This window comes from Ostrinia furnacalis, unplaced genomic scaffold (assembly GCF_004193835.3).
Source record: "Ostrinia furnacalis isolate ACB-3 unplaced genomic scaffold, ASM419383v2 OfSCF2047, whole genome shotgun sequence".
Lineage (NCBI taxonomy): Eukaryota > Metazoa > Arthropoda > Insecta > Lepidoptera > Crambidae > Ostrinia > Ostrinia furnacalis.
Window position 1 is genome coordinate 330338 of NW_021132286.1, and position 12846 is coordinate 343183.

Here is a 12846-nt window from a genome sequence, read left to right on the forward strand (position 1 = left end):
ATTCCAAACTCAATCAGAAATAATAATAGTTCCCAACTATCCCCATTCAACTAGTTTCTGTTTTTCGAATTACCCGAACCCCCAGATGAATTGATTACTCGCCGAATAATTTATAAACAAATCCAAAACACACAAACGCTGAGTACTTGGGCTAAAAGTCTGTCGAATTTACATAATTTGAACGTTGTTCCACCAAAATTATTTGATGGCGTGAACTATGATTGTTGTGGTTCCCTTCTGAATAATGATGACGCGCGCAAAGTTAGTGTTTTGGTAACTGACGCAAATGAAATTCAATAGGTCAGTTTGGTTTGACTGAAAATTTCAATTGTGTCAGAACATTCCAACGGTACTAATGTAATAATTTATGTTCACTTACAAGGTATGTGCTAGTTTTATTTCAAGGATTTGTGTTCCAAGCTTACACTTGCTGTATTTATGATTGTGATAGTAAAAATGGAATTACATGCAGTTTATAAATGCTTTGTATTAATACTACAGAATATAGCGTAACTGAGTAGGGCTCTGTGGTAGTGAAGGATGGTGTTAATGTTACGTCAAACGTCAGCGAGTTTAATTTCAGATGTGCTTTAGGCCCGTTTCCCATACTCAATTCACCCACCAATCAACCCACTACCGTAACAACCTACTCAGTTATAATATGCTTTATCTGAAGTTTGGCGTAAAATTATAATTTAAAAAAAATTTTTTTTTGAAAGGACAATGACCAAAAATGTATGGAGTGTGGTCCAAATGTCCACCACTAACGAGACCTATGTAGTAAAATAGCCTACTAAATACTGATTCATTATAACCAAACCGCAATCAAAAATATGCTGTCAGTAAAAAGTTATGACTGAATGAAAAGTCTGTTTTTTACCTTTTCATCCGGAAAATGTTCTTGATATCATTCTATCCATTGCACATTTTGGACTAATCTACGCATGTTATGTCATGTCGCATGTGGCGCGGGGTTATAGATGAATTTTATTAAATATTATACTAACTGTGAATACGACTTTGTACGTGTGAAAATTGTTCGAATAATATTTCCCATTTTTACAACATTTGTCTTTACTGCTCCGCCCCTATTGGTTGTAGGGTGATGTTATTTATCTTAAAACCATCCTTGATAAATAGGCTATCCATAACAAAAAGGATTTTTCAAATCGGACCAGTAGTTCCTGAGATTAGCGCGTAAACTACTACAATTTTTAAACAGCCATAACTTTTTACTGACAGCTTATTTTTTTTTTCGTCCCATACTGAAAGTTAATCTCTATTTAAAGGACTATAAGCCAATATAGGTCTCATTGGTGGTGGACATTTGGACCACTTTTGGTCATTGTCCTTTAATTTTTTTGGTTATATTAAAAATGCTTGGTATGAAAATTTTTTTATCTATAATTTTATACGTATCCAATTAAAATATAGCTTGATGTTACGAATTTCCGTACAAAGTACATACCATATGTGTATCAGAATTTCTTTTGTGAACACAAAACTATGTTGGTGTACATAATTCTTTGTAAGTATTTATTACTTTAAATAATTTCATTAAAGTTGATGTTGAAATTTGAGAATTTTATTTCATACCTGCCCGGAATTCAATTCAAGGGCACTTCTAATGTAAGATCCCTTTTCAAAGCTGAATAATATTATGAACATTATGTTTTGGAAATGGATTATGTTGTGAAGTACACTTATCAGTGTTATAAATTTTAATATTGATATTATGAAGTATTTTTAAAGCAGCAATAACTTTCGTAATAATACCATTCAAGTTAAGAGAGCGCAAAGAGTTTAGTGTTTTTTTACTTAAGTAGTTATCCTCACTACTTCTCACATATGATTGCAAACTATAACTTAGGATAAAAAAGTTATAAAATCTGTTTCTGTTACATACCGGCTGTGTTAAAGCAACACCCAGCTCGATGGCCACTTTTTAGCAATTAAAATTGATTCAATGAACTTATGACGTTTTTCTAAGTAGATATTTGTATTGATGATGCAGGTAAAACCTAAATTAAAAGACACTTACGCCCGTATTCACAAACATTACTATGAGGTCTCACAGTGCGCGTGTACGCACAGGGTCACACACGAACCAATCACAGAGCTCTATTCAACGTGCGTTCGATTTGCTGCTTCACGCAAGCATCGTTTGTGAATACCGGTGTTAAATTAACGATGATAATATCATATTATGTTTTCCAGAATTTTTAATAATTCTAGTCTAGTTCTGCTGAATGTTTTTACTTAATTGTCAGTGAGATCCATTCCCACCTGACCTTCAGTTAAATATATTTATGTGCCCTTGTGCAAGTTTTCGAGCTCTCTGGGGGTAAAACTTTAACGTTGTTTTAATTAGTTCGTGTTATTTTCCCACTTCCCACTTTACCTAGAAATCGGGGAAAGCATCACCGATCCGTGCAGAGCAGAATTTTTGGTTGGCAACAAGGAAAAAGTTTGCGGTGAGTAAAAATTATGATAATCTGGTTCAATACGACAAGCTTTTATGTAATTTAGAAATCTAAACCAGCTGGGCACGCCGTGATATACTTTATATGTGTGTGCAAAATCGATAAAATGTGATAACCGCTTATCGCTGCTTACAGCCTACTGTAACCTTACTGTAGGCCTACCTGGATGCGCGCTGCGATAAGCGTTTGTCGCGCCATTAGGTATATCGATTTTACAGGTTTCAGGTTCAGACAGGTTTATTTATCTATAGGTTCTCAACAAGTGTGTCGTCCTTTTTACGTGGCTATTGGTAGTGACTGTTAATTCATAACCCAGCCAGTTCACTTGAAGACTGGGTCAGGTAAGCTACTAATACTATGCTCATGTTTGGAGCTTTGGAGCTTCTATAGCCAGTGGACGATTTAGGTAGAGCCAGTGACCTGCATGTTGCAACAGGAGCCCAATGTCTTAGCCTAGGGCTATTAGGCTGGTTTTAGAGTCACGCTGACGCACGCTGACCGTCAGCGCTGACAGCCGAAATGTATGAAGGGTCGGCGCCGAGCGATCAGCGTCACTCAGGAACGTTCCCTTCAATTACATACATATTGATCTGTCAGCACCGACGATCAGCGAACGGTCAGCGCGATTCTAAAACCCGCCTTATATCTTCAATTTCAGTTTACCTACTGCAAGTGATTTTGATCGCGCCCAAGATCTTCTATGGGGACAGAAATTCTCGCTGAGAAACCTTATGCCAAGCTAGTGAACTAATAAAGTAGCACGTGCTGGAAATTGAGTCAATAACGACCTCATTGGCACAGGTGGCAAATAGTTCACAATTTGATAATAAAAGTTATTTGCAGTATTATCCAAATACAGGCGTCCTTGTTTAAGTTTCGACGACTCCCCCGGGGTGAACTTTAACACCGTTTTAATTAGTTTGCGTTATTTTCCCCACTCTCCCCTGGAATTGGGGACGGGCCGCTGAGCCGTGTGGAATCAAGGTTTACTTATAGAGTAGCAAGGTGACTGAGGTACGGATATTTTTATCTGACCCAGTAAAAATATCAAAATATCATAAGTTTTCTGAAAATATCAAATAGGTCTCTTTTACGAATACATAGTAGTATCTTCGGTAAAATTTTTGTAGAGTTTTTTACACATCGCACGTNAATGTATATCAAGCCTTATGGCCTTACTATTTCGTTACTACCGTTTCGTTACGTACATTTTTTTTGAGAAATACTCATTTACTATTCTTTTTTCTTTTATAGAAAAAAGTTGTTCATATTTACAATAATTGTTATACTCTTAAATTTATATTTATTATTAATTAAGCTCAGTCATTTGAATAATTAATGGCAATTGCTTAAAAGTGGAGACAGATGATTCACAGAAACGTAGCAGCTAACCAAACGCATTTGGCAAGTGGCAACTGTCAAATTCACAGCAGATTTTCTGAGAGGCGTTCATTATTTTTGCGTTTTATTACAATAAATACAGTGATAATTCTTCAAAATGTTGGCTTTAATCAATCGGATCCTCGATTGGATTAAAAGCTTGTTTTGGAAGGAAGAAATGGAACTCACTTTAGTCGGATTGCAGTACTCTGGAAAAACAACTTTTGTTAACGTCATTGCCGTTAGTATTCGTAAAAACATAAATTGTGTATTCTAAGAGCTTGCTTTTGCACCAAAGTATCTTGTAGAATAAGTTTTGGAGACTGCGCGTGTATTGGATGCATGTAGCAATTCAACACTACCCTGCACATTTATGACAATTTCGCATTAATTTATGTATGACACAGCAGTACCGTACAGAATGCATTTATGTTCACAATATTCATTGTCTTCTTTGTCAGAAAACATACTTTAGTCGCCCACCTTTGTTTTAAATAAACCATCTAACAGGAACATTCATAAAAGTGACTACCAACTGAGTGCCTTGATCATTTACATAACTTTAATTACTGCTGAAATATGTATGGTGAAAGTACTGAGTTGGAGAATTTTATTAACACTATTTAAAAATGTTAATTGAAGGCATTTTTTTGCAATTGCAAGGCTTGCACACTTGGGTATTCAAGTAAATTTGTTACTTCATGATTTTCACCTTTGGTACGTTGAATTCTAACAGGATTTGTACAAGATCTGTATTTAATTATTTGAAGAAAAAAGTTATCAGCTTTTTAACAATCTGGATGAGACAGTCATTACCTTGGCAATGTTTTCAATCATTGATTGTTAATTGTTAACTTATACACTTACTTCAGATTATAAGTATAGGTATATAGTTTTTCCTACAAATTTTACATTCACAACATTAATAGACTAGTCCTATTAAATAGTACAAACATTTTTTCCTCTATGCCAAACAATTGTTCATAATATAATGTGCATGTTATTCGTTATTTTATTCTGTTACGGCTACTTCAGTGAGAACACTTGCATGTATAAACAATCCAAGATTTGTTTTTGAGCATTATTAACAATCTGTTTGGTTCTTTTCACTGGGCGTTGAAGGTTGAAACATTCCAAATTGTATTATTCCAAGTTGTACACTATAATGATCAAACTCATCTTATCCTCAAATATGTACATTTATGTGGATCTTCCCTACTATATCTTTGATCTTGTACCTGTAACACATACAAATAGGCTTATTTAAGTATTTTTCTCATTAACATTCACCCCACTGCCATACTCATTTACTCTCATACGTTTAGGAGGTATTAATTTAGTAATTTCATTGTCCATAGAGATACAATGGATAATCACAAAAGAATCTATTGAGTCACATCTGAACTGATAAGTGAGTCACATTTGACTCATGGGACAAAAAACTTGTTAAATCTTCTTAACTATTGGAACTAGTGAAAAATATGCATTGATTGTATATTACTTATTTCATATCATGTATTGGATCTGAAATACCACTCTAAATATATGTTATCCGATACTCAAACAATGCAGCCCTGTTTTGGCATTATCGGTGTTTCAATGTCAGTTTGTAGTTCATTGACATACTTATCAAGTACATACCTCTCTTTACAACATTTCAGTTCAATTTGTTTTAACAATCTCTCAAACTTTGCATGTTTGCAAGGCCTTTACCTTCTAAAAACAAATATAATAGTTTTTTTAAACCAATTAACTGTATTTTTAGCACTATCAGCATAATTTACAGATACATTCATGATGAGTTTAATAATAATATTGTTTATTTTAATATGAGATAATGTAATGGAATCAATATTAACCTGTATAATATTTGTTCTATATGAAGGAAGGAAATTAATTATAGTGACATTATTTAATTTGAATGTTTATTTTGTTCCAGTCCGGTCAATTTAGCGAAGACATGATACCTACAGTTGGCTTCAACATGAGGAAAATCACAAAAGGAAATGTCACGATTAAGGTACGTAGCTGTATCTGCCTTGCCTATGACATAACTGATAACATTTGTATTCTGCGGTGTACAGGCCTGTTCATGATAAGGATTAATTTGCTTTCTGTTGATTATGCGGATATAATGATGACCTTGAATCTTTACAGGGTCAAAATATATCGCACGTCCTCTAAAAGACTGTCACAACATAAAAAAGCGTGTTTCGAGAAAAAACGGTTTTAAGTTTTTTTTTGACTTCGTAACAATGTTATGATCACTCGGTAGATGGATTTTTAATCGTTTTATATGAATTTTATGGACAATTTATTAAACTTACTTGAGAAAATTTTAAGTTGGAAAAAAGGTTGCAAAAATATAGATTTTTCCTTAAATTTATAAAAAATGGCCCATAATATGACACTTTTTTTGATTAGGGTGTTGTAATTTATGTAATAATACAATATATGCAAATGGAATTATTTATTATAATAGCTCTTATAATAAGCTATAACGTTTATAAATCTAATAGGAACATCAAAAAGTCACATAAAAAGTTTTTCCTTAAGCTAAGGTACACATAATCAGTCATATCCATTCAAATTTAAGGTACGCTCGTAGATTTAATCTTAAATAAACATGAAATTACAAACTTTTGAAAAAAGAGGCATAAAAATTTGGGATTTGGTTGCTCTCTACCAAACTCAGAAGAGCCCTTTTTTATTTTCTTTAAGATTTGGTTTACATTTATAAGCCGGTTTCATTTTAATATTTCTAGCGGACAGTTGCTTTTTTGTGATTTGAACTTCCTGAATCACAGTTTGTTTATATGAGTGTTTAATAAAAACTTTAGAGGGTTCACCTTGAATCACCTTGAAAAATTTTATTTCAGCTGTTTTTAAATTTTTGGCATTAAAACCCATATCGTCAGCTAAACTTTTCATAGAGAAAAAATCTTTAAAACTCATTTCATTTACATGGTATGGGTTGCCTTTCTTCTTGGCATTGCGTATTATTTGAGCGTACTGGCTGGGGACATAAATTGGTCCAGATCAGACTGAGGTTCTTCTTTATAGATTTTTCTATGGTGGAATGAACTGAATCCCCTTCATTCTGGGTGTGGCCTGTTATAAGGTATTTGTGGGTCATTGATTTAATATTGGCATACTTTATCAAAGCGAAAATATACGTAGAAAAAATAAATCTATTCTTTTGTTGTCCACAACAATTGTCCGAAATTCATAATTTTATCGATGAAATTAAGTACGCAAGTTCTGATTTCGTCTGCTCCTCGATTAGCTTCACCTTCATGCCATAGATAGCATTCCGTGTGATCAGATCCCAGTTTGCTTATACATAGTAAAATTCAGGTTGTTTAATTTTGACTTATAATAGAAGACAGAAACATCTCCTTTTGGAATTTGAAGCACAGCTTGAACAATCTATAAAGAAGAACCTCAGATCTGGACCAATTTATGTCCCCAGCCAGTACGCTCAAATAATACGCAATGCCAAAAGAAAGGCAACCCATACCATGTAAATAAAAGTTTTCAAGGTGATTCAAGGTGAACCCTCTAAAGTTTTTATTAAACACTCATATAAACAAACTGTGTTTCAGGAAGTTCAAATCAGAAAAAAGCAACTGTCCGCTAGAAATATTAAAATTAAACCGGCTTATAAATGTAAACCAAATCTTAAAGAAAATAAATAAAGGGATCTTCTGATTTTGGTAGAGAGCAACCACATCCCAAATTTTTATGCCTCTTTTTTCAAAAAATTGTAATTTCATGTTTATTTAAGATTAAATCTACGAGAGTACCTTAAATTTAGATGGATATGACTGATTATGTGTACCTTAGCTTAAGGAAAAACTTTTTATGTGACTTTTTGATGTTCCTATTAGATTTATAAACATTATAGTTTATTATAAGAGCTATCATAATAATCTGACACAATATAAACACACACACACACATAATAAACACACGAAACACACTTCGTTACTAAACAGTAAACGAAAAGAAGATTGGATATGTCAGATACAAAACGGCCATAACCTACAATATTACAGAATTCCAAGCACGTATAACTTAAAATATCTAAAACTGGAATGAATAAAAAAGACATAACCTATATCGTGTCTCTTTTTTTAATCAGTTTGCACAAGTTTTTGCTCAATAAAAAGAAAAAAGTGACACAACCTAGAATGCATCTGTTTTGCCTACAAAAAAAAAACACAAACTACTGGAAATTTTGAGTAAAACAACGCCATAAGCCACAATGTAACACTCTTTTGGATAACATTACGAACTTTTAATAAATAATGAATGCACTAAACTGTAGTATTACGTGTTATGACAGTTTTGCACGCATTGTATTTATGCAATTTGAAATTAACTTACCCAAAATACAGCCTCAAGACAGGTTATGACAGTTTTCACGATCACTAATACACGTCCACTCGTCGCAAGTATCTATACGACACTGTTCGTGAGTGAGTCATGCAAATTCCTGCTCCCGTGAAAACTGACACTTGCGCCATCTAGTATCTTTTTTTCATACCACAGATACGGCTGTTTTTTCCATCGATAGGAAATCGAAAGCGGAATAAAACTGCATTTATAACTAAAATCACACTTTTTCTGTGTTATGACAGTTTTTTAGAGGACGTGCGATATGATGTTTATATTTGTTGTTACTTTACTAAATAATTTACTATATTTTTCATTATCTTGCTCTCAAACAAACACAATGAGATTATGATATTCTCCTTTTAAAGTAGGTCCTCATTTCGCAGTGATATTTGAAGTTTCGTAAAGGTATTAAAATGTCCTGTTATTTAAATTTGTTACAGGTGTGGGATATTGGTGGCCAGCCAAGGTTCCGTTCTATGTGGGAGAGGTACTGCCGAGGTGTTAATGCTATTGTGTACGTATTAAAATTACCATAACACAAGTAAATTAATGAGACAGTATTGAAAACAGGTGTTTGGTTTTTACGCAACACCTGTATGGTGGCACACAGCCTGTTTGTCATAAATAAAAAAATCTGTTGTTATACGACAGTGCAGGGTCTTTAATTGTGCAAAATTGTATGTTGAACTTATTGCAGGGACAAAATGACATGTTTGGCGCCAAGATGCTGTTTTTAAAAATCAATATTTTGAATTTTTGTACAACAAACAAAAAGAATTGCTCCAAAGTCGCTCCAAAATTTTGCTTTCCTAGGCTTCAGCCTACTTAACCTTCTGGTAAATCCACCACTGATTTATTGTATAGAGGCGATGGTTTGTGCCGCGACAGAGGAGACCGCGATCGTTATTTGATTTTAGGCCAATGTAAGAAGGATAAGCATCACTTTGTGAGCGAGATTGACACTGGAGATAGATATCTGGTCGCGGGCCTAGACGGGCTGGGTCTTTCTTTTGTTAGACTAGGCGTAGACTACCGATTTTTATTTGGCCGATAGGTGTGCCCGATTTTAAATTGTATAAAGAATCGGCATCGGCAGTTGATCAGTATGGAATAAATGTCCATACTGATCAACTGCCCGACTAAATTATCGGCCGACGATAAATCGATGGTCTAAGTTCTATGAAGATGACCCACTCATTTGTATTTACTCTGCTCGTACCAGGTACATGGTGGACGCGGCGGACCAGGACAAGATCGAGGCGTCGCGCAACGAGCTGCACAGCCTGCTGGAGAAGCAGCAGCTGACCGGCATCCCGGTGCTGGTGCTGGGCAACAAGCGCGACCTGCCGCACGCGCTCGACGAGCACGGCCTCATCGAGCGCATGTGAGTACCCGGAGACCACAGCCGCCGGAGACCACAGCCGCCGGAGACCACAGCCGGTGGAGACCACAGCCGCCGGAGACCACAGCCGGTGGAGACCACAGCCGCCGGAGACCACAGCCGGTGGAGACCACAGCCGCCGGAGACCACAGCCGGTGGAGACCACAGCCGCCGGAGACCACAGCCGGTGGAGACCACAGCCGGTGGAGACCACAGCCGGTGGAGACCACAGCCGGTGGAGACCACAGCCGCCGGAGACCACAGCCGCCGGAGACCACAGCCACCGGAGACCACAGCCGCCGGAGTCGTCATGACTTCCACTGTTGAACATGGGCCCTCCCCAAAGTTTCCAGATTGACCGGTTGGCGGCATCCAGCACCATTTTGCAACCTTAATGAGGTCAACTGTCCACCTTGTGGGTGTAAGTGGCTTCCACTCCAGAACCTTGCGACCCCATTGGTTGTCAATTCTGCATGTTATGTACCCTGCATATAGGTTTAAAGAACATTTATTTCTCATTAAAAACATTACAGTCACTTACATGAGAAATTAACAAATTTTATGTAGGTAGATAATTTACAAGTTGTCCAATAGCCAGAACAAGCAGATGTACTTCTGCGGGAATCGTCCTAACAAACCTGTACTTATTACGTGAACTTTGTTGTACATACGTTTACACTCAGTTTTCTAGGTTGACATTACTGTGAATAAAACTAAGTTGTACATTACTGTACATACATACAATGCGCGCGGCTGCCAGGCGGCGACTGGCGCTCTGCCTGCGCAGGAGCCGACGTCGACCGGCTAGCGTGATTTGGAAGGCCATTCCCGCAAAAGGACGTACATGAATTTTTTTAAATATAATTTATGTTAGTTTGTTTTACTTTTTAAAGAGCTTAATTTTAAAATATTTAAATAGATGTTTTATTAAGACACTAAAGGGGGTAAAGTATGAAATTGCCATCTTTATTTTTGTTCAATATTCATTAGCTTTTTTTTTTCTACGATATCTATATTTTAAATTTATTGAAAGTTAAACATAATCACATAACATTCTTTAAAGATAAAACTTTATAAAATTTGGTTTGTTTTCTCAAAAAAAAATAATTTCGTAATAAAGTTTGTAAGAAATGATTTTTGTAATACTCACTCTTCAAAACGGCAATTTCATACTCCAACACCTGATATTATTATACCGGTCTTGGCGTGAGTGCATCCTCCAAAATATTGCCACATCAGCTTGCTAAGGACCTACGCTACAACTTGCACGGGTGCCTGCAGAACATCCGAAACGGGTCAGCGCCCGTTTATTAATAAAATTATACAATAAAATTATCAAGCGGAGATGATTATTTGTAGAATGTAGTCTGGAGTCCAGAAAAAACGGCATCTAGATATCCAAAAACTTTTTTTTCCAGGAACCTATCAGCGATCCAGGACCGCGAGATCTGCTGTTACTCCATCTCGTGCAAGGAGAAGGACAACATCGACATCACGCTGCAGTGGCTCATCCAGCACAGTAAGTCGGGCTCCGCGCGCTAAGTCACGCCACCGAGCGCCTGGTACATGCGTCGATGATATCATTGGGGCGCTTTCACATTTAGGCGGTTTTAGCAGCGCGACAAAGTGCTGATAGTAAGGGCTATCGTTTTTATACAACAGTGTAGATGCGAGTTTGAATTGAACGTCGTCGCTACATTGTATCATTGGGGCGCTTTCACATTTAGGCGGTTTTAGCAGCGCGACAAAGTGCTGATAGTAAGGGCTATCGTTTTTATACTTAACAGTGTGGATGCGATTTTGCATCGAACGTCTCGCTAGCAAGTGCGTCAAAAAAATCTATGAAGACGCTAGCGTGTGCGTCAAAAAGTCTATGAAGATTTTAGTTTTATAGGATACAATCTGTCATACATTTCATGTATACAGGGTGTTAGGTAAATGGGTATATGAGCCGACACTAGCCCATGTTAACATGGTCATATAAATGGTATGGTGAAGTCAGATTTCTGACTTCTGACTTCACCATACCATTTATATGACCATGTTAACATGGGCTAGTGTCGGCTCATATATCCATTTACCTAACACCCTGTAGACTCAATAGTTCAATACACTAAACTGTGCCACCCGTGACATTGACAGGGGGCGCCACCGTCAACGCCGGATTGCTAGTTCCGATTTTTGACATGTGGGAAACTATAAAGTTGAACGATGGTGGCGCCTCCCTGCCAATGAGTTTGGTGGGACAGTTCAGTGTAGGTCATCTATAATTTTTTTCGCAGTTGTTAGCGATGACGTTTGGTGTAAACTCGTAATAAACACTCAGTTGGTGCCACAGTAATAAGAGCTTACTCTACAGTGGCGCCACCCTAGTGAGTGTAAATGCGCCATTGTCTTAATCAGTGAGTGACAGAACTTTACAATGGCGCCAACTGGTACCTAAGGCTAAATACGATAGCATTTCATACCATAGACAGCGCGGCAGCGGCGTTTTTTATAATGTAAAGGCATCCGCTACTGCCGCGTTACTATCGCGCTTCTGACGCCCTAATGTGAAAGCGGCCTTATATAGTTCCAACAAGTTTTTCTATTTATCGTCGATTTGCTGCTTCGGTTCTTAAATAGAATAGAAATTAGTAAATTTAGTTTTACATTTAAATTAATCGCTTCGAACTCTCAGACGTACCAAATAATCTTACGTCGCGTTTTTGACAGGTACACGTTTGCGAAGCGTATAGATTTTCTCTCTAAACTATCCTTACAAAACCATATTTTTTCACAAAAACGACATTCCTCATTTAAATCGGTTTGAGCAAATCATATTTAGGAATTGATGATGGTAGATCCCCATAGTCTAGATTTTTTTAAATACAATAGGAATAAGAAAGGTCTAAGTTTCAAGACATGGTCAACACACTATCGGTGCGCGTAATGTAGCTTTGCAATAAATTATTATTACCTGTTTTCGTAACACATAAGCGTACTTTACACAGATATTAATAATTATTATTATGTAAAGTCTAGTTACGGAAGCGAGAACAAATAAACTGAGTCATGCATGCTGACTGCTAATGACTTACGTAAGACTTCAATTGTTTTAGCCTAGCTGTGGCAAACCGATAGTTTGAATTTACTCTCTTGCTGCACAGGGTGAGATTGCGATCGCGGAAAATGTATAGAATCGACCAATTATCGAGCGCG

The 12846-nt window shown here is 36.6% G+C and overlaps 1 protein-coding gene across 1 annotated transcript; it reads left to right on the forward strand.

Annotated features, from left to right (window-relative positions):
• The first annotated feature begins 3922 nt into the window (after window positions 1-3922).
• Window positions 3923-11572, forward strand: LOC114354369 (ADP-ribosylation factor-like protein 8). Its single transcript, XM_028306724.1, has 5 exons — window positions 3923-4104; window positions 5803-5883; window positions 8705-8778; window positions 9487-9648; window positions 11064-11572. The coding sequence occupies exons 1-5, from the start codon at window positions 3982-3984 to the stop codon at window positions 11185-11187; spliced, it is 564 nt and encodes a 187-aa protein (XP_028162525.1). The 5' UTR covers window positions 3923-3981; the 3' UTR covers window positions 11188-11572.
• Window positions 11573-12846: the final 1274 nt, after the last annotated feature.

Bases quoted from the DNA above. Each gene is read 5' to 3' on its own strand.
- LOC114354369 (XM_028306724.1), top strand. From the start codon at position 3,982: ATGTTGGCTTTAATCAATCGGATCCTCGATTGGATTAAAAGCTTGTTT. The intron at 4,105-5,802 runs GTTAGTATTCGT...ATTTTGTTCCAG, and splicing joins CTTTTGTTAACGTCATTGCC to TCCGGTCAATTTAGCGAAGA. The intron at 9,649-11,063 runs GTGAGTACCCGG...TTTTTTTTCCAG, and splicing joins CACGGCCTCATCGAGCGCAT to GAACCTATCAGCGATCCAGG.